At 43.7% G+C, this 23,430-nt stretch overlaps 2 protein-coding genes across 3 annotated transcripts in view; one reads left to right on the top strand and one right to left on the bottom strand.

The window, feature by feature from the left end:
- Positions 1-7,146, bottom strand: part of LOC123761628 (uncharacterized) — a 46,553-nt gene extending 39,407 nt beyond the window's left edge. The window contains exon 1 of the mRNA XM_069330722.1: positions 6,971-7,146. Within this exon, the coding sequence (XP_069186823.1) occupies positions 6,971-7,058 (88 nt within the window). The 5' untranslated portion in view covers positions 7,059-7,146. The remainder of the gene's footprint in view (positions 1-6,970) is intronic.
- LOC123761629 (uncharacterized) overlaps positions 1-23,430 on the top strand; it is a 180,637-nt gene that overhangs the window by 24,183 nt on the left and 133,024 nt on the right. The window lies entirely within an intron of this gene.

Here is a 23,430-nt window from a genome sequence, read left to right as displayed (position 1 = left end):
TAAACGACACGGTGGGGAGCTTAATCAAAGGATTTACATCAAAAAACGTCAAAATACAGAGTTAGTGACGGGATCGCCGACCTCCCGGGATGACTGGGAAGCTCTTTGAAACCCATCAAGGCGATTAGCTTTTTTTTCCCCTCTCCCAAGAAACTTTATAAGTGCTCTTGTCGTTTTGGTTAATGAACGCTATACACTTTATGGAATAAGGTGTTGCAAAGGTGATTTATACAACTCATTAACTTGAAAATATCTATTTTTACCCGAGGTTCGTTAGACGGGTGTATATGTCCTTCTTGCCTTCACTTGTGTCTGCCCGCGCGTCATCTGACAGACTTGGTCATAATTATTAATTGCCTGAATGCACACTGGAATGTTGTTTGGCTTGCCTTAACATATGTATTCAACATGCAATGTTGAATACATATGTTATAATGAACACAGCAGAGGCTTGTATTGTTCAATAGGAATTCAATGTTAAATAATAGTGGCTTTAGGCATTGTAGGTACTAGATCCATCTATACATCGATCAATTTATGTAAAATCTCTTGTATGTATGTACCTTACCTGAATAAACATTTTTTTTTAATTGGATTTTCCTCATATATAAGTGTATTCGTCTTATATTGGTAACATATTTGAATTAATTTAATTTTGAATGAGTTTTTTATTGATTAAGTCCTAACCAAAAGGCCAACTGCTCACTCGCAGTATACGGACCACAAGAACATTTTCGAAAATTATATAAATATATATTTACGTTTTAGTGGATATAGAGACAAGAAACTATGAACTAACACACTTTCCACTGGTGCTAGTTCAATCCAAACTATTGTCATAACGTCTCTTCAACTAGCTGTGTATGAACTAGTTCAACTAGCCTCATGCGTGTGCGTACTCACGTATTTAGCTCTGGGACCCCGGCTTTCTAGCCGCCAGTTGTCTAATGGAATAACTCCTCGCCTATCTCCGTCATATCTACTTTTATAATTATGAATAAAGTTCCCTTCTTCAGCCTGCTTCTTCAGATCATTAAATTTTCACACTACTCTTACGCTAGAAGAAAACTATCTAACATCTCTATGACTCATATGAGTTTCCAGCTTCCACCCATGTCCCCTCGTTCTCTTACTATTCCGTGTGAACGTTTCGTCTATGTCCACTCTGTCAATCACCCTGAGTATTTTATACGTTCCTATCATGTCCCCCCTGTGTGTGTGTGTGTGTGTGTGTGTGTGTGTGTGTGTGTTTGTGTGTGTTGTGTGTGTGTGTGCGTGAGACAGCCAATGTCTAGTCCAAAATAATAATAACGCCTAATGAGACTTGCTTCGGGAAAGTTACGGTGAGATCCTCAACCGCCAGCTAGAGAAAGTTTCCATTTGAGGAGACAGTGCCAGTAACCAAGCCTAGTTGTTGGCCAGTAACTGGTGGTGGCCGCGCCTGGTATAGCAGCCTAGATTTTGACAATAAAAATGTTAATAATAAATAATAAAGGAGCCTAGCCTCACATTTGGTAATTTGTTTTCCAGATATTCCTGCTCAGGCCACTATGCCTCTGGCTGGCCCTTACAGTCTTCGGCGGCGGAGTCTCGTTTATTTGTTGTGTGTGTATACACCGAAAATATAAAGCTGTATTCCTTGAATATTGTGTTGAAACAGCTATATTTTCGTTTAATTTTCCTAGTGAATACTTATATACACAGCCGAATCACATGTTTTGTGATTATTCTTGCGTACAGCGACAAGCGGTTCACATATCGGTTTAATTAGCCCCGTTGAAGGCTCCTCTTGTCTCAAGAGGAAAGCAACACTGGAAGATTTGATGGTTTGACTAAGAATTTTGAGTTAATATTAAACCCTCATTCATTGGCCTTCCTCTTGGTGTTGTTTGTATGAATTTTTTGTTTTTGGATAGAAAGCTTAAGTATACATACATGATACATGTATATGTAGAAAAATAGCCTACGAGGTGAGCTGCAATTTCTCGTATTCCATTTAGTCATGATAGCCAATTTCTCGTTTTCTTTAAGTCATGCTAAAATTTCTCGTTTTCTTTGAACCATGACTTCAATTTCGTCATTCACGTGTCATTATCTGTTATTTTGGTTGTGCACTGTGCTTCTAGCGACGTCTTGTGAAGTGTGTTGCTGATCCTCAGTGTTCCAGCCTTGTTCCGTGAGCTCCGTGTTGCTGGGGTTCCGGGTTACGTTGCTGTTACGTTATTTCCGGTTTAATGTTCCATAAGGTGTGTGTACTCACCTATTTGTAATTATTTGACACACACCTATTATTTGTGTGTGCATATGTGTGTGTGTGTGTGTGTGTGTGTGTGTGTGTGTGTGTGTGTGTGTGTGTGTGTGTGTGTGTGTGTGTGTGTGTGTGTTCAATCACTATTTTGCAAACGGTATATGGATTCTATGAGCTATATGAAGTGTGCGTTTGAGTCATTCATCCTTTACTACAAACTTCCGAAACATGATATGCCAGAAACTTAGAAAAAGGCAGTATAAGGTCAACACATTAAAATATCCACCGCACTCACCTAAAAAAAAAACCAAAATACTCCCCGTTGCATCATGAATCAAGGGGGAACCTTGAACAAACCCACAAGGGCCGTGACGAGGATAAGGCAGCAGTCTGGCGATGCTCCCGGACGCAGGTTCGAATCCTCGTCACGGCCCTTGTGGATTTTTGTTTATTTGATGCATCACACTATTGTGATTTGTGTGTGTGTAAAGGGGAACCTTGCCGCATGGCGACACCACCGATTATCGGCCATGTTGTCATAGGATGTTTTGGTCTCATTTCCGGCACTAGTTGGGGCTAATTACTGGCCTTGCTACAAGGTAGATTTAAGTGGCTGCTATAACAAGCCGTAGCGGGTAATTTGGAGACAAGAGAGTGAGTGGTTGGGTAGTTTGACTCATGCTTGAGATGGGGAAGGAGGAGGGGGGGGCGAGGGCGCTTGTTTGTAAATATGTTTGCTTCGCTTTGTGTGTGTATATATATGTGTGTATGTGTGTGTGTGTGTGTGTGTGTATATATATGTGTGTATGTGTGTGTGTGTGTGTGTGTGTGTGTGTGTGTGTGTGTGTGTGTGTGTGTGTGTGTGTGTGTGTGTGTGTGTGTGTGTGTGTGTGTGTGTGTGTGTGTGTGTGTGTGTGTGTGTGTGTGTGTGTGTGTGTGTGTGTGTGTGTGTGTATGTGTGTGTGTATGTGTATGTGTGTGTGTGTGTGTATGTGTGTGTGTGTGTGTGTGTGTGTGTGTGTGTGTGTGTGTGTGTGTGTGTGTGTGTGTGTGTGTGTGTGTGTAATTTAGCCAACTTTAAGGTGAATACAGAATCTCACCACACAATGGAACACCAAAAATTTACTTTCTATGGAATCTTTTAGATATCCCCTTGTTAGGCTTCGCTGGCAGTTGTATTAATAACCCCAATTTCCTCTTCTGATTTGACATTCGCTTCTAATTTCTTTTTCGTTTGATATTTTGACGAATATTTAATTTCATTTCGAGACTTGAGTTAAGTTTGCAATCAATTCTATTGTCAATTTTGGTAGTTATGGTTTGATAATGTAGTATTATTGTAATTTTTTTTTTTGGACTTGTGTTACGCTGTTTTGACCTTTTTGTTACAGTGGCTTTGTTCCTTTGTTACGTGGGATTCTCCATGTGTTACTTTGTGTTCTCCCTGTAACGCTCCTTACCGCAGACTTGGCCGTGTTCCGTCACTTCCGTGCTTTCACGTGTGTGCGTGGAAACATTTGTACATTCTGAAGTATAAATAATGATTGGAGACTTGTTGGAAAGTCCGGCCGGAGCGCTTGACACTACTGAAGTGTCATGTTCCTGACATACCTAGGCTACTGCTGCTACCTGACACTACTGAAGTGTCATGTTCCTGACATACCTGGCTACTGCTGCTACCTGACACTACTGAAGTGTCAGGTTCCTGACATACCTGGCTACTGCTGCTACCTGACACTACTGAAGTGTCAGGTTCCTGACATACCTGGCTACTGCTGCTACCTGACAGTACTGAAGTGTCATGTTCCTGACATACCTGGCTACTGCTGCTACCTGACACTACTGAAGTGTCAGGTTCCTGACATACCTGGCTACTGCTGCTACCTGACACTACTGAAGTGTCATGTTCCTGACATACTAGGCTACTGCTGCTACCTGACACTACTGAAGTGTCAGGTTCCTGACATACCTGGCTACTGCTGCTTGACACTACTGAAGTGTCATGTTCCTGACATACCTGGCTACTGCTGCTACCTGACACTACTGAAGTGTCATGTTCCTGACATACCTGGTAGCTGCTAACCTGACACTTCAACGACACAATTACCAGGGTTCGAAAATGTTCTAATTGAGAAGGCTGGCGGAGCGGCGTTTGATAATGTTCATGATATATATATTTGACTTTTCTTAGGATTTTTCAAAGGCGTTTTCCTAACTAAAAACAATTTACATTTTACTGGAGGAAGTATATGCGATATATATTTAATGAGTTTCCCCGTGACTCGTAAAGTGAGCTTTCACTAGATTATATACTTTTTACTCTTGAACAAAAGATTGGAGGAATTTATTATGACCGCAGTGTTTTTGCTGGCTGTTAAAGAATACTGTGAGTCCTGTTTGTTTGTCTCATTATTTCCTGGAAACAGACATTAATGGGAAATCCGATAGCATACAATCTAAATCTTGATAAAAGAAATGAAAATGTATGCTAAAAATGTATTTTTAGGCATATGTGTGTGTATATATGTGTGTTATGTATATGTATTCATTTGTCCGCGAGTGGAGGTGTGTATGCATGTACCTTACCTTGAGGTTACCTTGAGGTGCTTCCGGGGCTTAGCGTCCCCGCGGCCCGGTCGTCGACCAGGCCTCCATGTAGGCCACTTGGAAGGGATAGTGGCGGAGTGGATATACACTTAGTCTTGTACTAAGGGGCGCCTGACAGCTGAGTGGACGGCGCTTCGGATTCGTAGTTCTGACGTTCCGGGTTCGATCCCCGGTGAAGGCGGAGACAAATGGGCAAAATGTTTCTTTCACTCTGATGTCCCTGATACCTAGCAGTAAATAGGTATCTGGGAAGTTAGACAGCTGCTACGGGCTGCTTCCTATGTGTGTGTGTATAATAAACAGGAGGCCTGGTCGAGGACCGGGCCGCGGGGACGCTAAGCCCCGAAATCATCTCAAGATAACCTCAAGATAGCACCTGGTTGATCCAGGTTCGAGCCTCTGATAGCCATAGAGTGAAGACTCTCTCTCTCTCTCTCTCTCTCTCTCTCTCTCTCTCTCTCTCTCTCTCTCTCTCTCTCTCTCTCTCTCTCTCTCTCTCTCTCTCTCTCTCTCTCTCTCTCGACTTATCCTCTGCCTGTTGGAAGTGCCTGTTGGTAGTGACTGTTGCTGGTGTCTGTTGTGTTGCCGGTGCAACACTGGCCATGGCTGGGGCCGGTACAACCGCCGTAATCTTGCGAAAGAGTTTGTAATCTACTCGCGCCCCCGAGTGGACCAACAGGGAAATGAAGCAATACGTATTGAACCAGGGAGAGCATGGCCCAGCCCGTCCTCCAAACAAAGATCCAAAAGTGATTCCATGCACCCGCCAAACCCCCTGTTTATGAATGAAAAGCGGTTTACACACGACTCACAACTGCTGACGTTCGAACATATCCGGAACAAGTGCTTCACTGACGAATTGTGTTCGAACCACAACGCTGTAAATGCTTCACCCACGTACTACAAATACAAATAATCGCCAACAGAACCTAAACACCTAACATAACCTATCCTATGCCTATATATACACAATATGCTAATATATTATAATATTATTTTATGCTTGAGAAAATTCCCGTTTTGAATGAACAGCATGTTAAAATTTATGAATGCGTCTGTGGGGTTGACCGCTGAATGTAATGGACTTGAGTCGAGGACGGGTTGCATGGCCTTATATATACTTTTATACCCATCCTCCCTCCCTTCTCCGAACTCCCCCATAATCCCCCACGACCCTCAGTACCCACGAATCCCATCTCGATCGCTTCCTAAAACTCCCTATCCACTCCTTCGACTCTCCGAACACACACACCCTTCCTCCTCCTCCTCCTCGTTTCGAATCACTAAACCTTTTAGTCCTCGTTCGAGCGTTGTCGAACCATCAATCCCTAATCCCCCACCCTTCACTACCCCCATTCAGCGACACCCCCACCCTTCCCTACCCCCATTCAGCGACACCCCCACCCTCTCCCCTGAACCTATTCAGCATGTTGGAATGAGGTAGCAGGGGCGGGGGAGGCCACTGGAGGGTATGGGTTGAAATGGAAATAATTGGTGAAATGGGATATAGTGGGATCTGTTTCTCTTGCTGCTATGTCCCCCCCCAGCCCCCCACCACCTTCCACTACATTTTTTGTTTACACCACCCCCCCCCCTTTCCCCCCCCCCACATTTATCTCCCCCCCCCCACATTTATCTCCCCCCCCCACATTTATCTCCCCCCCCCTTCCTTCTGTTACAAACACCCCCTCCCCCACCTCCCCCCCCACACAACCACGATAGCCACAACAATGCTCAACTTGTGTTGTCTTCAGGTGTGTTGCTCTCGACCCCTTCACGATGTGTGTGTGTGTGCTCCCCTAGATGTGCTTGCAGGGTCGAGCTGTGCTCTTGGTCCCCGCCTTCTGAACGTTGTTAGATCAATGGTGTGACACATTGCTCACCCCTGTTATTGTATTTATATTGATAATGTTGAATCAAATTAGCCTCAAATGGCTTCCTGCGTGTTACCTCTGTGTGTGTGTGTGTGTGTGTGTATGTGCGTGCGTGCCTCAGCTCCTGGGCCCCACCTACGCCTCTATACATATGTTTGTACCCCTCGCTGTACGCCAACTTGGTGAGTAAAAGCCTCACCAACCGCATCAACTTGAACTTGCATGTATAAATACATCTTACCTGTCATATGCCTGCTATCTGCCGGTTGACGAATCACACACACCCGTGACCAGGACCCCAAACAGGTGCTTGCAGCGCGCCAGTACATCTGTTATCGTGTTCTTGAAGATAACACATAATCTATTTAAACAATAATCAGGGCTGACTGACACATTACATGTCCCCGAGTGAGTGAGTGAGTGAGTGAGTGAGTGAGTGAGTGAGTGAGTCAGAAGAGGAAAGGCAAACAACCTTGTCTCAAGGGCTCTTTATAGTCACTCTCTGACATCATCCAGTTAACGACGTTATTCAGGTAATGACGTCGTTTAGGTAGTGACGTCACTGCTTGCTCAATATAATAAAAACTAATATAAATCACTGGTTATTGAGCACTCAATAACTCAGTGAATACTGTGGTAGTTCTCTTGCCCCGTCCACGTGTCCACGGCAGACAGGGGGGGGGCACCTTATATAAGAAGGTATATGAGTGAAAACTCCACACCCCTATTTTTATGAAGTGATTTGGCACCGTGTTCACCAGTTGCTAATGTGCTCCTGGCGGTCCGGGTTCGAGTCACTTCTGGGGTGTGGAGTTTTCATTCGTATATATGCCTGGGGACCATTCAAGCTTGTTCGCAAGAAGGTGTGTGTATATATATATATATATATATATATATATATATATATATATATATATATATATATATATATATATATATATATATATATACGAAAGTACTTAAGAAAATAATTCCTGTTTCAATTCTTCCTCCGTGGTTTGGCAATGTCACATTTTTTATCACGTGTTAATTTTCGTGATTTACACACACACACACACACACACACACACACACACACACACACACACACACACACACACACACACACACACACACACACACACACACACCACAATTCTGACGTTATTGATCAAAGTTAAAATTTAACTCTGGTCAATACGGTCAGAATTGTGAGGACAGATTGCATTTATATGCTGGGGGGGGGGGGTAGTTGCGTATACTGAGCAGTGCGTCGTGTTGGCCCTTAAGGAAACAACATTGTCAGTGAACAGAGGTGTGACCACACTCAAGTATTTCCTTGGGTGTCGATCATGTGTCATTGTCTCCGGAGCCTCCAGGAAGATATTGAAGAAATCAAGAACATTCTCAATAGTTTGGGTGTTAACTACATCCCCCCCCACCCCCCGCCACTCTTCACTCTCCTGCCGGCATCGATGTTTAGGAAATGTCAGTTGGAACTAGAGTGAAAGCCTTCAAAAGTGAGAGAGAGAACTGGACAAGCTTGTGGTGGAGTTACCGGATCAACCAGGCTGTGTGTGTGTGTGTGGGCCTTGAGGCTACAAATACACCACCCATGACAGACCTGACAATCACTAAGGAGGGGTGGCCCCACAGGCCACAGGCTGCAGGAGTAGAACAACTCTCGAACTCTTGCACAGGTAATGGATGCGTGCATGCTGTGCACCTTCTACTATCTCTGCAATTTGGCCAGGAGTCCACGGTGTTGATGGCGGTGCGATACTTGTTGTTCACACACCGTAATTACCCTCTAGTATGGATTACGAAAAATGATTTCGTAATTCATATTATTATTTTTTCCTCTTGCTGTTTTTATGCTCTTTAAACTGATCAATCTAAAGGTAATGTGAGAGTTATGGAGCACCATAACAGCCCTGTTGGCTCATACTCACCAGGTCTTGGCTCAGTCCTCTCTCTCTCTCTCTCTCTGTCTCTCTCTGTCTCTCTCTCTCTCTCTCTCTCTCTCTCTCTGTCTCTCTCTCTCTCTCTCTCTCTCTCTCTCTCTCTCTCTCTCTCTCTCTCTGTCTCTCTCTCTCTCTCTCTCTCTCTGTCTGTCTGTCTGTCTGTCTGTCTCTCTCTCTCTCTCTCTCTCTCTCTCTCTCTCTCTCTCTCTCTCTCTCTCTCTCTCTCTCTCTCTCTCTCTCTCTCTCTCTCTCTCTCTCAACTATTGACCTGTTCAATCTGTTTTTGGAGCCCCATTTCAACAGTGTTATCTTACAGCCCCTCCAACTCCTGCACAAGTATTCCCACCCACAGCACTTCCTCGTGTACCAGCTACTGCTCAATCACCTGTTTATACTAAACACGTGTGCCATTACTAATGTCAAATATCTGGTGTGTTAAATAGGGGAATAAGTGTTATATGTGTTTTAAATATGTGGCGTGTTTACTAGAAAACATGTGACTGCGTGTATTCACCTAGTTGTGCTTGCGGGGGTTGAGCTCTGGCTCTTTGGTCCCGCCTCTCAACTGTCAATCAACTGATGTGCATGTTCCTAAACCTATTGGGTTTTATCATATCTTCAGCTTTCTGTGATATATATGTGTGTGTGTGTGTGTGTGTGTGTGTGTGTGTGTGTGTGTGTGTGTGTGTGTGTGTGTGTGTGTGTGTGTGTGTGTGTGTTGTGTGTTCTGTTTCAGATTTTTGTCCATTCATTCACACGTAATTAGTCTTCAACATAGTTTGGCAATCACGGGAGCAATAAGTCACTCAGGTGTTGATAAAAGCTACCTCTGAGTGCTCGGTTTGACTCCCTCTGTTTATCCCCATCAGAACATAATATTTGATGAAGCTTGAGACCCTCGGGGTTCTGAGTGGTTTAAGTGGGAACGCAAATGGTTGATAACCTGTTTGACTCAGTTTCTGTGTCTGTCTGTCTGTCCCACTTTCTCTCGCTCTCAATTAGATCTTTCACGTTTTTCTTCATTCAGTTTTTACCACTAATAAGGTTTCTTCACTTTCCCTTGAGCTTTCTATGTCTCTTTTGCGTACCTTCTTGACTACATATGAAAGTTGTATGTCATATTCTCATCTTTCTCTTACTATGTATCATCTTCCACTCCTCCTGTGGAGGAGTGGAAGATGTAACTAGCTCATCAAGATTGTAACTTGCTTAGCTAAATGAATTGTGGGATCCAGTCCCTGAGCCCATTATGTGCCTCTGTAATCCACTACTGCCCACAAGATAGGTATGGGGTGTATAATAAATTACCTAACTTAAACTAACTCTCCGCAACCTTCAGTTTTAACGGGCTCAAGAGGACAGGGAGGGCCCGGCGCGGGCAGCGTCAAGCGGGGGTACACAAACTATATTTGCTCATTGTTTTCGTTCGTGACTGCGCGCGTCTGTTCAATCCGGATTCACCATTGGCGGTCGGCCGGTCGTGCGTCCAGGCGGATGAATTCCGCGCTACAATGGACTCAGGGCTACGGGATTTGGGAAGATTGTACACGCTGAAGCAGCTGCTGCTACTGGCCGGATCTAGCACTCTATCGAGCGTGCTAAATTTAGCGGAAGCACTGTTGATTAGCATTTATATGGCTTGTTGTTGATGCCATGCGGCCAGTGTGCTGATCTAGAGGTTAAATAATGTCATTGTTTATGCCGCATCAGTGGCCACGAGGGGAGTAATGGCCCGAGGTTTAGGTAGCCCAAGTTCGATTCTCTAAGGGGACTGACTCTTGGTTGAAAAGGAAATGATATATATATGCAGTTTGTCCCTCTGGTGCGTTCTGGAGGACAGCTACCACCCAGCAGGTTCCAGACAATGGCTCTGTCAATGTACCACAGGGGTACACTGTGGTGGTACACAGTCGTGGTACACAGTGCTGGTACACAGTGGTCATGTAGGGGTAGAGACGACTGGAGTGAGCCTCCCAGGTGGACGAAAGGTTGTTCCACACTATTGTGACGACTTGTATTATAGGAAGAGATTACGGAAGGATATATTTGGCGCCAAAACACCTTTATCTTATCACAATGTGTGATTGTGTTAAGTAAGAAGGTGCAGCCTGTCCATGGCCTTATCTGAGAGAGAGAGAGAGAGAGAGAGAGAGAGAGAGAGAGAGAGAGAGAGAGAGAGAGAGAGAGAGAGAGAGAGAGAGAGAGAGAGAGAGAGAACGAACATAAGTATCAGTAAGAAGGATAAGCAAGTGACTCTCTCTCTCTCTACCTCTCTCCTTGTCCCGGCATCATAGTAGTTGGCTTGTTAACGAATGTTGTTGGTGCAGGTGTGATGAAATCACAACCTTCCCCTCCTCCTCCTCCTCCTCCTCTCATTCATCTCTACTGTACCTCACACCTGAGGGAGGGAGAGAGAGAGAGAGAGAGACCCCGTCTCCTCTCACAAAACCAATATACCTGTATGACAGTGGGTCTTGTTAATCACCGGAGGGTGACCTGAATGACTCCCACACAACCCCTCCTCGTCGGGTCTTGTTAATCACCGGAGGGGGACCTGAATGACTCCCACACAACCCCTCCTCGTCAACACGACTTTAAACCTTGTGCTTGTTCAAGTCGGTTCTCAGCTATTCCCTTGTTTGTTTAAGATAGAGTTCTTGCTTGTTTAAGATAGCTCCCTTGCTTACTTCATTGTTTAACTTGGCTTCTTTGCTGTGATTATTAATCATACCTTACTTGGTTCTTTAATTTAATTTCATAATTTTTTGCTTGCATAAGATTTTTTTTTGCTTGCTTGCTTGCTTTAGATAGCTTCCTTGCTTGCTTGCTTTTGATAACTTCCTTGCTTGCTTGCTTTAGATAGCTTCCTTGCTTGCTTGCTTTAGATAGCTTCCTTGCTTGCTTGCTTTAGATAGCTTCCTTGCTTGCTTGCTTTAGATAGCGTCCTTGCTTGCTTGTTTAAAATAGCCTCCTTATTTCCTTGTTTAAGAGTATCAAGCATCTATATTCCAAACTGTCATCATAATACACAGTAATGTTTCGCTGAACCTGGCTACTGCTTAGCTGAAAACACCAAAGCTTTGTGATTTTCACAAGAAAGCTCAAATCTTCTCTAGAAAGCTGTGATTTGCACTACAGTTTCCTGTGGTCCTGGGTTCGATCCCAGGCGCCGGCGAGAAACAATGGGCAGAGTTTCTTTCACCCTATGCCCCTGTTACCTAGCAGTAAAATAGGTACCTGGGTGTTAGTCAGCTGTTACGGGCTGCTTCCTGGGGGTGGAGGCCTGGTCGATGACCGGGCCGCGGGGACACTAAAGCCCCGAAATCATCTCAAGATAACCTCAAGAAGTTCTTCGATTTGTTCATAACTCGAGTATATTTACAGGCTTAAACAGCCCTGATGTGCCTAGGTATTTGTGACTTGATACAATACTGAATTTGCGTAAGTCAGCCTTAGACTTACTCAAGATGGCGACTCGTGACTTTACACAAAAGTCTTGGAGGAAGAGGTGAAGGTCTGACTCACCCTCTGTTGGTCCTGTTGTTGTTGTTAAAGATTTAGCTACTCAGGACGAAGTGTCCCTGTAGCACGGGCTATGGTGACCCCGTAACTCTCTGTTGGTCCGCCTCCCTCCGAGGGCCTCTTGCTGGATGGTCGCCACACCTCTTCCTGTGAGTCCTCTACCCTTACTCACCTGCCTCTCCCACACCTGCCTCTCCCATACCTGCCTCTCCCTCACACTGTCCTGCGGCCTCTTGCTCGCCGGATCTATCTGTCTCCTCCACAGAATTCAGTGTTCTCTCTCGCAGTAAAATTATATAAATTGAAGATCATTTCGTTAGCATCAATGGGCTCCACTGACAGACACACACACCACACTGTTAATGTTCACTCCGGTGTTAAGCACTCACTATATCCAGTTAACATGATAAATTACCTGTTAACAAAGCAGTGGTATGTATTTAAACCTTCCTGGTTCTGTTAATAGTGCTCCAACAGTGAATTTTAAATATCGCGCAAATATGTGAATAACTGTAAATTGAGATACAAAACTGTATACTAATGTACATATATTGATAAGAAATTATTGATTTTATTTATGTAAATGCTCATTATCGTCATTGTATCCAGCTTCATCGTTATTATAGCGTGTTTGTGTTTATCATTACAAAGGCTGGAAAGTCTACTGGCTTTCCCCATAACACGTGTGGAGCCCCGGGCCTGCCACCTGGTGAGCCTGCGCGGCACTACTCGTCTATCTCCTCCTGATGTAGAAGTTGTGTTAGTTGTCTGAGCGCCAAGTGGCCAGTCTGGGTCTCCTATCTCCTCTCCACTCTGTGCATTTGTCTCTCCAGAGTCGAACTTCGCGTCCTGCCCTTTGTGTTATCGCTGTTCTAATGCAGTGACTCGACCTGCGCTTATCTTATCATATATATTTATAATATTTATAGAGTATAGTGTCTCTAAACAATCACCTTCTCTCATATTTCATGTTCACATGTGTTTATTTACTTAATAACTACTGGTATAATATCTTGATATTATAAAACTAATTGTAATATCATACAAGACATATTTACTACAAGTTTCAAGCAAGAGAATGCATATATAGTTAACACGAACGACTCCATCCCGAAACTCACCAGGTAAACTGTTTTGTTTATAAGAAAATCGATCCTCCGTGTTGTGTAGTGGAGAAAAATTGAGTTATATCCAGTTTACGTAAAGCTGCGAGTGGTCGAGGCCGTCCTTAAATCGAGGCGCTGTACTTACGAAGATTTTCCTTGTTAAGAGGCAGCACGATTGGCATTCCACAACGTGTTGAATGCCATCAAAAAATGCAAGTAAAACCCATTAAGATTATTGTTAACAAGCTCACCGCGTGGCTGTGAACATTAGCAATTGGATCATTACAATAAAATGTAATTTGGAATTTTGATTGCAGTAATTCTAATATTCATGTGATTAATTATAATTAATATATTTTAATAATTGTTGTACCAAATAATAATGGTCGTAGGAGTTTTTTTTTATCAGCTTCTCATATTCGGCTGTGTCTGTCTGTGTGTTTATTGGGAATAGTTTATTTTTTATTATAGTCAGATTATGTCTACTGTTTGTGTCTGTCTAAGGCTGGTCCCCCCCCCCCCCAACACACACACACACACACACACACACACACACACACACACACACACACACACACACACACACACACACACACACACACACACACACACACGCACACACCTTCTCAGACAATGGCATGTTATCACCTATATGTTTTCCTTTCTTAGTTTCACAGTGAAGGCGTTCCCGCTGGTGGTAGTGGTGGTGGTGGCTGGGGTGGTGGTGGTGGTGGTTGTTGTGGTGAAGGGAGATGAGGTGGTGGTGGTGGTGGTGGTGGTTGTAGCACACATGATGGTTATTGTAGCAGTGTGGTCTTATAGTTGTGGTTGTATAGTATGGCGACACGTGGTGGTTGTTGATTGTTGTGAGGCACGGTAGTTGTGGTTGTAACACGTGATGGTGGTTGGTTGCATTTTGTTTTTTAGCGGCATTGATTGTGAGCGGATGGTGAAGCTTGTTTGATTGTGGCGTCGTCTGCCTCCACCTCTTCCTGCTACTGTGTTGGTGTAGTCCTCCACGGCTCCTGTTGTGCTACTAATGTATTCCCGTTGTTGCTATCGCATTATTCTGCTACTGTTGCTGATGTATTGTTCTGCTCCTGGTACTACTAATGTCGCTGCTTCTGCTTATGTTGCTGATGTTTCTTTTCCTGTTGCTGCTGCTGTTACTGCTGCTGCTGCTGCTGTTACTGCTGCTGTTACTGTTACTGCTGCTGCTGCTGTTACTGCTTCTTTAGTCCTCCGCCTCCTCCACCTCTTTCAAATAACAATAGCTCTCCCTTTCTCCTTTTTACACAAGGGGGTGCAGGAATAGAGTACTTGTGACGCCTGTTAGTATACTGAGAGCTTTCCCTTTCCCATAGCTCACGGTAAGTCTCTCCCACTAGTTTTTCCTGGAACACCTTTTCCTCGCGATCTTCTCCATCACCTTCCATGGTATACAAGTTAGGGAAACTGGCCTGTAGTTCAGTGCCTCTTGCCTCTTTGTATATTGGAGCTACATTAGCTGTCTTCTAGCTTTCCGGTAGGTTTCCTGTTTCCAGTGACCTGTTATACACCATAGAGAGTGGCACGTTTAGTGCCTCAGCACCTTCTTTTAGTATCCATGGTGAGATTCTGTCAGGCCCAACAGCCTTTGTCACATTCAGCTCCTACAGATTCCTTTTGACCTTTGGGAGAATGGGCAGACACTTGAAGGTGCCATGACCTCGGGACCTTAGGAGGACCATCTCATCACTTGACTCAACGGCCTTTTGAACATGTCTGTGTACACAGGCTTTAAGAGTTACGACACTGCTTCCACAAATAGCCTGCAGAATCCATGTTCCAGCCATACCTGGCTTTTAAAGTGTGTGTGTGTGGGTGTGTACTCACCTAGTTGTGCTTGCGGGGGTTGAGCTCTGGCTCTTTGGTCCCGCCTCTCAACTGTCAATCAACTGATGTACAGATTCCTGAGCCTACTGGGCTCTACCATATCTACATTTAAAACTGTGTATGGATTCAGCCTCCACCACATCACTGCCTAATGCATTCCATCCGTTAATAACTACTCTGACACTGAAAAGTTATTTCTAACGTCCCTGTGGCTCATTTTGGTACTCCGTTTCCACCTGTGTCCCCTTGTTCGCGTACCGCCTGTGTTAAACAATTTATCCTTTTCAACCCTGTCAATTCCTCTGAGAATTCTGTAAGTAGTGATCATATCTCCCCTTACTCTTGTGTCGTCCAGTGTCTTGACGCGCATTTGCCGCAGCCTTTCCTCGTAACTCATGCCTCTTAGTTCTGGGACTAGTCTAGTGGCATACCTCTGAACTTTTTCCAGCTTCGTCTTGTGCTTGACAAGGTACGGGCTCCATGCTGGGGCCGCATACTCCGGGATTGGTCTTACGTATGTGGTATACAAGGTTCTGAAGGTGGGGTTCACCTCTTGTGTGTTTTCTCTTAGTTAACTTGCTTTGCTTGTAATCCCATCTGTATTTGTGTGTATCACCCTGACACTGACTCACTTCTGTCCTTCCTCAGTTTCTGCTGATTCTCCTGAAGTAGGGAAACACTGAGGGAAGACAATGTGTGGAAGATGGGGGAGGGGCTCATGTGGGCGTTGGGAAAGAGTGACTAGAAATAAGGTGCTGCTTGCTACCTGGCCTCGCCCCACACACACACACACACACACACACACACACACACACACACACACACACACACACACACACACACACACACACACACACACACACGATATCCATCATATTCCTACCACAATTACACCCGCTCACACAAACTATAAACGTGACCTCACGCACAAAACGCACGCTAATCCACTCCATTACACAATTAACCCCACCATTATAGACTCCATTACAACGCATCCAATAACCCCATTAAGTACTAATCCACGAGAAAAAAAACAAATATACCACCAAGAATTATAAATCCTCGTTTCTTGGAATCCAAGATCTCAGGAGTGGACAAGCCGCCGCGAGAAACAAATGAGCAGAGTGTAAACAGAGGCTCGGGGCGCGCGCGTCACGACCTGCGCACCGCGGCTATGTTGACTTGCCTCTTGCGCAAGGCAAGGCGGGGACATTTCTTTATTTTTGCGTATTCCTCATATTTTCGTCTGTGATTCATGCATATTCCTTTATTTATGGGAGGTGCTGGTCGCAATCTGGTGAATAACTCGCGTTGTTAACTTTGTCTAGTTAGACTATTTTTTAGTACTAGGCTATAGTTTAGTTCCTATTTATAATACTAGGCTATAGTTTCGTTATCATTTTGTAAAACTAGGCTATAGTTTCGTTATCATTTTGTAAAACTAGGCTATAGTTTCGTTATCATTTTGTAAAACTAGGCTATAGTTTCGTTATCATTTTGTAAAACTAGGCTATAGTTTCGTTATCATTTTGTAAAACTAGGCTATAGTTTCGTTATCATTTTGTAAAACTAGGCTATAGTTTCGTTATCATTTTGTAATACTAGGCTATAGTTTCGTTATCATTTATAATACTAGGCTATATCATTTGCAATACTAGGCTATAGTTTCCATTTTTAATACTAGGCTATATAGTGGACAACGCTCTGGGCTGGTAGTGCAAAGGGCCCCGAGTTCGAATCCCGGGCAAGGCAGACACGAATAGGCGGAATTTCATTCACCTAATGCCGCAGTTCACCTAGTAGTGTACCTGGGAGTTAAACAGCTGCCCCGGGCTGTATCCTGAGTGTATGTGAGGTGGTCTGAAGTGAGGGAGGTCCGTGTTGGACCGGCCAGTGTTGGGGTCGGGGGTCGAGAGGATGCAGACACGAGGTATTTTTCATTACACGACATTTTTATTTTATATAATAATATTATCGATTTTTTCTGCTTTTTGTCGCTCACGTTGTGATTGTTTCGGCTTTCTGGTTGGCCAGACTGTTGGTGCCAGCAGCTCGCATTGAAACTTCAACACAGCAGCCGGGTTGGTCAGGTATCATATTCAGGTGTTGAAATTGAAATAAGTTTATTGAGGTAAAATGCACACAAAGGGATGAGGTGTTTACCAAGTTCACCAGGAAGTAGATAGTAGAGATCTCTACTTTTCACTCCTCTCTACTTTTCAATCAATTAATACGAAAACTTTTGAAAAAGCCTCGTGCCTCTATGGTGATATTTTCACTAAGTTTCAGCTCGGCTGCCGTGGACCCGTCTCTTGTACACACAGTGTATCTCTTCAGAGTAGATTTAAATCCAGTTTCTCTTAATATTTTCCACGTGTACACTATAAATTTTTTCCCTCGAAAGCACGTTGGAGTCTACACTGTAAGGAATTGTAAGCGTTTCTACCTGTTGTTGGTTCCTGGGATCAATGTCCCCGTGTCCCTGTTTCTAACCAGGTCCCTTTGTTAGTGGTCTGGTTTAACCAGGCTGTTGGAGGCGCAACCTAAGAATCACAGGATTCCGGTAATTTATATTTACAAATTTACAGCACTCACAAATTCCTTCTTCAGTGAGAGCTGGAGTCTTAAGACTTTCATCGCCTCCTTGGTATGTTTCGACTATTTGTTTTCTAATGTTCGAATAATTCTGCCTATAATATTTTTTTGTAAGTGAAACTTTATTATTTAAGTGGAAAGTTTTGACCCAATTAGTGCCTGTGTTTTTTTTCTGCATTTGCTTTCTCTGTTGTAGCATAGTTTTAACCGCATTTTGTTTGCGGTTACAATATTAAATCGTTTTCCTTATAGAGATTGGAATTAAGAACATAATAACAAAGGTAACTGCAGAAGGCCTATTGGCCCATACGAGGCAGCTCCTATTTATAACTTATTTATAAATAAGAATTATTGTTCACTGAACATGGTAGTGTTTTCTGTGGCCCTCTGGAAGGCTTGGTGCATGTCAGCTTGGAGGTTTGTGGTGTCCTCCAAGTGGGACCCTTCGTCAATGTTTAAATGTCGTCTACTAAGCACATTAATGTGTGAAGGCGATGAGTCACAATAACGTGGCTAAAGTAAGTTGGCAATCTTACAATAACGTTCACAATTGACTTGAGAATGGTCCAGGATAGACCGAAACGTCGTCGTCCCTTCACCTTCTAGTGTGTGGTCTGGTCAACTTAATGTGTGAATTTTGTTGCATCAGTGTCTTGTACATAAAAAAGAACACATTGTTCGTCATCCGCTTTACCCATGAACAAGAACAACTTTTTAAGTGTTATAACAAGAACAGTTTGCCTCATACACCTGAGGTTCAGTGTACTTGCAACAAAAAAACGGCTGGATTGTATCTAGAATCAGATAACAGAAAAACTAATTCATTACAAATAAACTAGAACTCGCTGTATTCTCTTATTTTTATGGCAACAAACCATTCTTTTTTGCACGCCATATAAGTCTTTACTTGTAACAGAGAATAGTGCTATTGGCCAGTCCTCTGGCTCCTAGCTGAGGCCACTCTTGACACGGGATGAGAGAGAGAGAGAGAGAGAGAGAGAGAGAGAGAGAGAGAGAGAGAGAGAGAGAGAGAGAGAGAGAGAGAGAGAGAGAGAGAGAGAGAGAGAGAGAGAGAGAGAGAGAGCCAGAGACAGAGAGAGAGAGAGACACCGCATTCCATCGCTCTGAGGCAATGTCTTCCACGTACTAGGATGGGTTTAGTCACTCCCTAGTTCAACATGCCTTCAACGTATTACCCGTTTTCTCTGTTGCAATGTCTTTATTATTTTGATGGTGTCCATGTTCTGTGTTGCATGTCCATTTTCTTTATTACGTGGACATGTTATATTATGTCTCCATTTTCTTTGTTGCTTGTTCATTTGCGGTGGAGTTGGGGTTAGGGTCCTGTTAACCTCTTGGGCGCTATAAAGCCCACCGTAATTGCCTACCGTCCAAATAGTAAGTGTACTTTAGTTCCAAACGTAATACTGGACTAAAGTAAATTCTTTATGTATACACCGAGAAGCTAGATACACATTGTGAAAAAAGTTAAGAAACGTCACTTGTTCTTTTTGTTCGTTTCATTTCCATTTAATGAGCTTTCTGTATCTTTCTTTGTAAATTTATATTTCTGTGTTAATTTATTTGCTTTCACATTGTGTCAATATATGCGATTATATTTATCCTAAAACATGTTAAATTTACATTGTTAAAACTTGAATATATTCCCCTCGGAATGTCAGAAAATTGGCGGAAAGAAATGCGTCGCATTAGGCAATTGGTATTTGTGCGCGGCCTTCAGGGCAGACACGTCCAGTCTCCCTTTTTTGTTGATATTGAGCCACTTCCAGAGATTACAGGAATATCCAGCTCCTGGAATGTTGATGATGCCGGGTGCATTCTTCCAGTAATATTGATCTCTTATATGTATATTGAATAAACATCTGTTATACGTGTCACTGAATGCATATCTGTTATATGTGTAATTGAATGTGCATCTGTTATATATGTATGTTGATTTTCAACTTCTACTTTCGTTCTCTGTAAGTACTAGGTAGATGATTTGTTGTAAGACTCTGGTAGTTAGTTGCTTTATTGCACTACAATTTCATGAAGGGTGCGGTACCAGAGATGCCAGGGTATTGCCCAATGGTTCCTTTGCAACACAGGTTAGAAATATTTGGCTAGGTTAGGATAGGCTAGGCTAGGTTAGGATAGGCTAGGTTAGGTTAGGCTAGATTAGATTAGGCTAGGATACCTTAGGCTAGATTAGATTAGGCTAGGTTACCTTAGGCTAGATTAGATTAGGCTAGGTTACCTTAGGCTAGATTAGATTAGGCTAGGTTACCTTAGGCTAGATTAGATTAGGCTAGGTTACCTTAGGCTAGATTAGATTAGGCTAGGTTACCTTAGGCTAGATTAGATTAGGCTAGGGTACCTTAGGCTAGATTAGATTAGGCTAGGTTAGGTTAGGCTAGGTTAGGTTAGGCTAGATTAGATTGGAGGTAAGGATTGCCTTACGAAGCTCTCGTGAGGAGACAAAAGTAACTGCGGCGTGATTGTGTCTTTTGAGTTTTTGTCAGATATCTCACAGGAGTTTCTGGGTGATGTGTAGGGCTGTGTCTTGAGGGAGACTGTCGAATGCGTTCTGTGGCTATTTTGGACGCGTTCACGCTTCTGAACGCTGTTTCTCTCTCTCTCTCTCTCTCTCTCTCTCTCTCTCTCTCTCTCTCTCTCTCTCTCTCTCTCTCTCTCTCTCTCTCTCTCTCTCTCTCTGTCTGTCTGTCTGTCTGTTTTGTACAGGTATCCTCGTGTCTGTTTGGTTCGAAATTCTTCAACTTGCTTTGGAGCGGAGCTCCTGGTGGACCCGGTTCAGACCCTGAGACTGATGTCACAGCCAGGCGTCACAGCCAGGCGTCACAGCCAGGCGTCACAGCCAGACGTCACAGCCAGACGTCACAGCCAGGCGTCACAGCCAGGCGTCACAGCCAGGCGTCACAGCTAGGCGTCACAGCCAGGCGTCACAGCCAGGCGTCACAGCCAGGCGTCACAGCCAGGCGTCACAGCCAGGCGTCACAGCCAGGCGTCACAGCCAGACGTCACAGCCAAAACTTCCACCTGTATCTTACCTAACACCTCCCTCGGGACAGTTGCACCAGGTATAACCTGACTATTGCACACACGCGAGTGTAAACACACCTTCCACACTCTCACTCACTCACAGTCTCACACTCATTCACACTCACACGTGAACAAAGAGTTAAACATAGAATGAATGAGAGCTCGCTAAGGGTCACTTTCCTCACACTACCTTCAGTTACTAAACCCTAGAGCATTCTGACTTGCTCGAGAGGCTCCAGCACTACCTCTCCTAGTATTTTAGGTCTTAACAAATATCGCCAAGACCTCAGAACGAGTCTTTAGAAAGACGATTCATTTCTTTGGCTAATTACCAGTAACCTGTCTTTACCAAATTATGTCTGGACATGTGGCTGCCACTCACAGGTGTGTGTACAAGTAGCTGTTACTCACAGGTGTCTGTACATGTGACTGTCAATCACAGGTGTGTGTACATGTGACTGTGAACGTGTTCCCAGGGAGTCCACATTCCTATCATTTTGGTCTTACCTCAGAGTGTGTGTGTGTGTGTGTGTGTGTGTGTGTGTGTGTGTGTGTGTTGTATGAGATATAGAGGTGTTATTTATACATACACATGCATACATTCTTAAATACATGCATAACATACATTTGTGTATGCATACGTGAAGGAATACATACACATAAACATACATGTGTATATACCCCACTCCTTTTAAAGTTCATCACATCTTACCACACTTAGTAAAGTTCACCATCTTACGTCACTTGTTAAAGTTCACCATACCTCACTGTGTTGAACAGTTCAACCTGTTCCTTCCCCTCCTCCTGCGTCTCTTCCTCCTTCATCCTTCTCCTCCTGTTCTTAAAAGTCACCACCTACAGTGCTGCCTACTGTCTCAGGTGGCCAAGGTGAGATACTCTCTCTCTCTCTCTCTCTCTCTCTCTCTCTCTCTCTCTCTCTCTCTCTCTCTCTCTCTCTCTCTCTCTCTCTCTCTCTCTCTCTCTCTCTCTCTCCTTACCATTATCTTTTTTTCCGTCCTTTATCCTCATATACACATTTTTCCCTCTCCTTCATTCCTTTCCCATCTTCCTCTTTCCATTTAGCTTCCTTCTCCATCTATCTGATTTTGTACATCCTTGGTATACCTCCTCCTTCCCTCCCCCCTCTGTGCTCCCTCCCCCCTTCCCTCTCCTCCCTCTTACCCCTCACTACACCTTTCTCTTTCTGGTTACCTCACTCCCTCCACCACTCTCCCTCACCTTCTCTCCCTCCTTCTCTCAACCTTTCCTCCCTCACGCGCCTCTTCCTCTCTCTGATCCGCCTCACCTGAGCTATCCTCATAGTTTACTCACGCCTCAGACCTGTCATTCACTCACTTATTCACTCATCATCCCTGAGTAATACTGTTTATTTAACCTGGTTTCTAACTCAACCATATTTCCTCTCTGGTATTCTCTGTCTGTCTGTCTCTGTCTGTCTGTCTGTGTCTGTCTGCCCGTCTGTCTGACTGCTTGTCTGTCTCTGTCTATGTCTGTCTGTATCTCTGTCTGCCTGTCTGTCTGACTGCCTGTCTGTCTCTGCCTATGTCTGTCTGTCTCTCTGTCTGTCTGCCTGTCTCTGTCTGCCTGTCTGTCTGTCTGTCTGTCTGTCTGTCTGTCTGTCTGTCTGTCTGTCTCTGTCTCTGTCTGTCAACGATGGCGACCATACCCACCTAACCTGAGCAGCTTCAAGCTTGTCTCGGAAGTCGAGGAGGCCTAGTCGAGGACCGGGCCGCGGGGGCGTTGAGCCCCGAAATATCGCAAGACACAAGCATAATGAGATTGGGGAACAGCTAAACACCGGGGCGAGGATAGGAATGGTGCCCAACCACTTTGGGCTAGACGGTGGAGCTTCTTGCAGGTCCGCGTTCGATCCCCCGACCGTCCAAGTGTGGTAGGCGCCATGTTCCTATCCTCCGGCCTATCCTACATTCCTAACCTATCCTAATGTGCTGATGGGTAGTCGTAATGGCTTAGCGGGTTCATCTGATAATTACCTTACCTTAATGGTCATCATTCCCATATCTGAGCTTTACCTTTGAAATGACTTACGGGTTCTTCATAAACAGCTGTGCGTACTTAGGTTCTCATTTTAATGTCTAGTTTATATAAATATATAAATTTTATATTTTTATATAAATTATATAAATTTATATTTTTAGATATATAATATATATATACACAATTTATATTATATATAAAAATATAAATTTATATTATATAAAAATATAAATTTATATTATATAAAAATATAAATTTATATTATAAAAAAATATAAATTTATATTATATAAAAATATAAATTTATATTATATAAAAATATAAAATGCATATATTTGTATAAACTAGACTTTAATTCATGCTAACAGCTTCCTCTGGCAGCTCTTCTTCTCAGCCAATACCTGTTTGACAGCTGTGAGCACTGACAACACGCCCTTGACATCGTGCTTGTCAAGACTGCTTTGTGTGGCGACGATGTCCAGTCTTCCTGACACTGTGATGTCACAGTCAGTCAGATGTCAACTGTTTCCGCCACCAGGAACTGACAGGAAATATTTCATTCCATCTATAAAAAAAATTGTT

The sequence above is a fragment of the Procambarus clarkii genome, chromosome 24 (assembly GCF_040958095.1).
Source record: "Procambarus clarkii isolate CNS0578487 chromosome 24, FALCON_Pclarkii_2.0, whole genome shotgun sequence".
Taxonomy (NCBI): domain Eukaryota; kingdom Metazoa; phylum Arthropoda; class Malacostraca; order Decapoda; family Cambaridae; genus Procambarus; species Procambarus clarkii.
Note: the sequence above shows the minus strand (reverse complement) of the source record. Positions and strands in the feature narration are given on the sequence as shown.